Raw genomic sequence first — 2,006 nt, forward strand, 5'->3', positions numbered from 1 at the left:
TAACTAGAACTACCCATAGTCCCTCCCAACCTATAAATAGTAGGATAATGTGCTTCAGTGCACTCGAACCCACATCCTCCTACATTGACAATAATGTTCACGTCAATCGAGCTAAGACTCAATCGATTTCATATATATTTTTTAAATATAAATATTTATTTGATACACTGATGATTTTTTTTAATTTTATAAGTAAACTTAAAAAATTATCATGATTCTCAATGATTATTTTTAGCTTTTTTTAAATACCAATTAATATATAAAATTGCCACAACTAATATATAAAACAACAATCCCATTAATAAATATTAAACATGAAAATAAAACAATATATGGTAAATACAAGAATCATGAATCATGTAATTACGATCTTATGAAATAAATTTTCAATAATTTTTGAAACAGGAATGTTTCTTATCTCTACACTATATACTTATTAATACAACATAATTAAATTGAAAATGCATGAGAAAATTGAACCAATGAAATAGAGTTGGCGTTGCAGCCAAAGTATGACATTGTACCTGCAAACACATAGAGGAATAGTATAGGTAGCTAGATGAGTTTGAGTAGGCAAATTAAAATTTAATTATAATAGCACAAAATCCAAATGCTTATTACAAGATTTGGGGGATACGCCCGGTGTTAGGGTTTCACCTTTATCTCTATATCTTTCTTTTCCCCTCTTTTTAACCCCCATTACTCTCTATATATAACCCATTCTCCCCCCATCTCCATCACCTATCTTAAATGTTTCAAGTGCCATGGCTACTGAGCTTGGCCTTCTCTCATTGAACCACCTTCAAAAGTTAGCTCAATCTCAACAACAGCAGACCCATCATCATCATCATCATCATCATCAAGTTAACCCTAATTCAACGGCTGGCTCGTGGATGTGGAACCCCATCAAGGCTCAAGAAGTACCCCATGAACCAGATGATTATGAGTCATGGGAAGTTAAGGCCTTTGCTGAAGAAACAAGCAATGCTATGGGCACAACTTGGCCACCAAGGTCATATACTTGCACTTTTTGCCGACGAGAATTCCGGTCAGCTCAAGCACTCGGTGGTCACATGAACGTTCACCGCCGTGACAGAGCTCGTCTTCACCAAACACAACCACCACCCCACGGTGGTGATGCTACTACTGGTCCATTAATCAACCATACTCTCCTCTACCAATTCCCTAGCCCTAATGGTCTTTTCTTCACTTCTTCACCTACCAACAATGCATGTTCCATTGATTCACCTTACCATCCTTCGGTGCCGCCGAAAAATTTTCCGGCAACCCCTCCGGGGTTGAATAGTTCTTCTTCTCTTTGTTCCTCATCTCAAGATCTCAAGGAAACATCAATGGAAGATCTTGATCTAGAACTTCGATTAGGGCATAGACCAAAAACAACAATAAAAGAACAAAATCAAAGAGCTTGAGTTTGCAATTTTTTTACATTTATATATATTTTCCATGTTTGAGATATAGTTTTGATTAACTTGGTGTAAGATTTTTTTGTTATTTTTTTCTTCAAAATTTTTTATTTACTTGTATGTGTGGAAGTGAAAAAAACAAAGAACGATTCATTATTATATTGGTATTGTTCATATCTGTTTACGAAATTTATTATTATAATTATTTGGAAGAATTAAAGGAAAACAAGATTAGGGTTTGAGTGAAAATGTGGTGAAATTTTTGCAGTGCAGTGTCATTATCTGGGTTACAGATTTTTTTTCTGCATAGATTCAGTGTTTCTCTCTCTTTGGGCATATATTTCCGTGGGCATTATTTATTATAAATTTTAAAGGAAATTAGATTGCCATTAGTTTCTGCATTAAGGTACTTGGGAAACTAAGTATTTTTACCAAAAATAAAATGAAATTTATGGATGGAATTGATCGAAAAGATAGATAAAATTAATTTAAGCAAATTAATTCTAGATCGCATTTGTTACTTGAATTTAAAATAATTTGAATCTAAAATAATTCGAATGAATAACACAAAATGATTTGAAC

General features: G+C 33.3%; 1 protein-coding gene across 1 annotated transcript; it reads left to right on the forward strand.

Annotated features, from left to right (window-relative positions):
- The first annotated feature begins 656 nt into the window (after positions 1-656).
- Positions 657-1,583, forward strand: LOC105789344 (transcriptional regulator SUPERMAN). The gene has a single exon (XM_012616684.2). It carries the CDS (start codon positions 765-767, stop codon positions 1,428-1,430), a length of 666 nt encoding a protein of 221 aa, XP_012472138.1. The 5' UTR covers positions 657-764; the 3' UTR covers positions 1,431-1,583.
- Positions 1,584-2,006: the final 423 nt, after the last annotated feature.

Source organism: Gossypium raimondii, chromosome 2, assembly GCF_025698545.1.
Source record: "Gossypium raimondii isolate GPD5lz chromosome 2, ASM2569854v1, whole genome shotgun sequence".
In the NCBI taxonomy this organism is placed as follows: Eukaryota; Viridiplantae; Streptophyta; class Magnoliopsida; order Malvales; family Malvaceae; genus Gossypium; species Gossypium raimondii.

Excerpts from the sequence above, each read along its gene's own strand:
- LOC105789344 (XM_012616684.2), top strand. The coding sequence starts at position 765 with ATGGCTACTGAGCTTGGCCTTCTCTCATTGAACCACCTTCAAAAGTTA.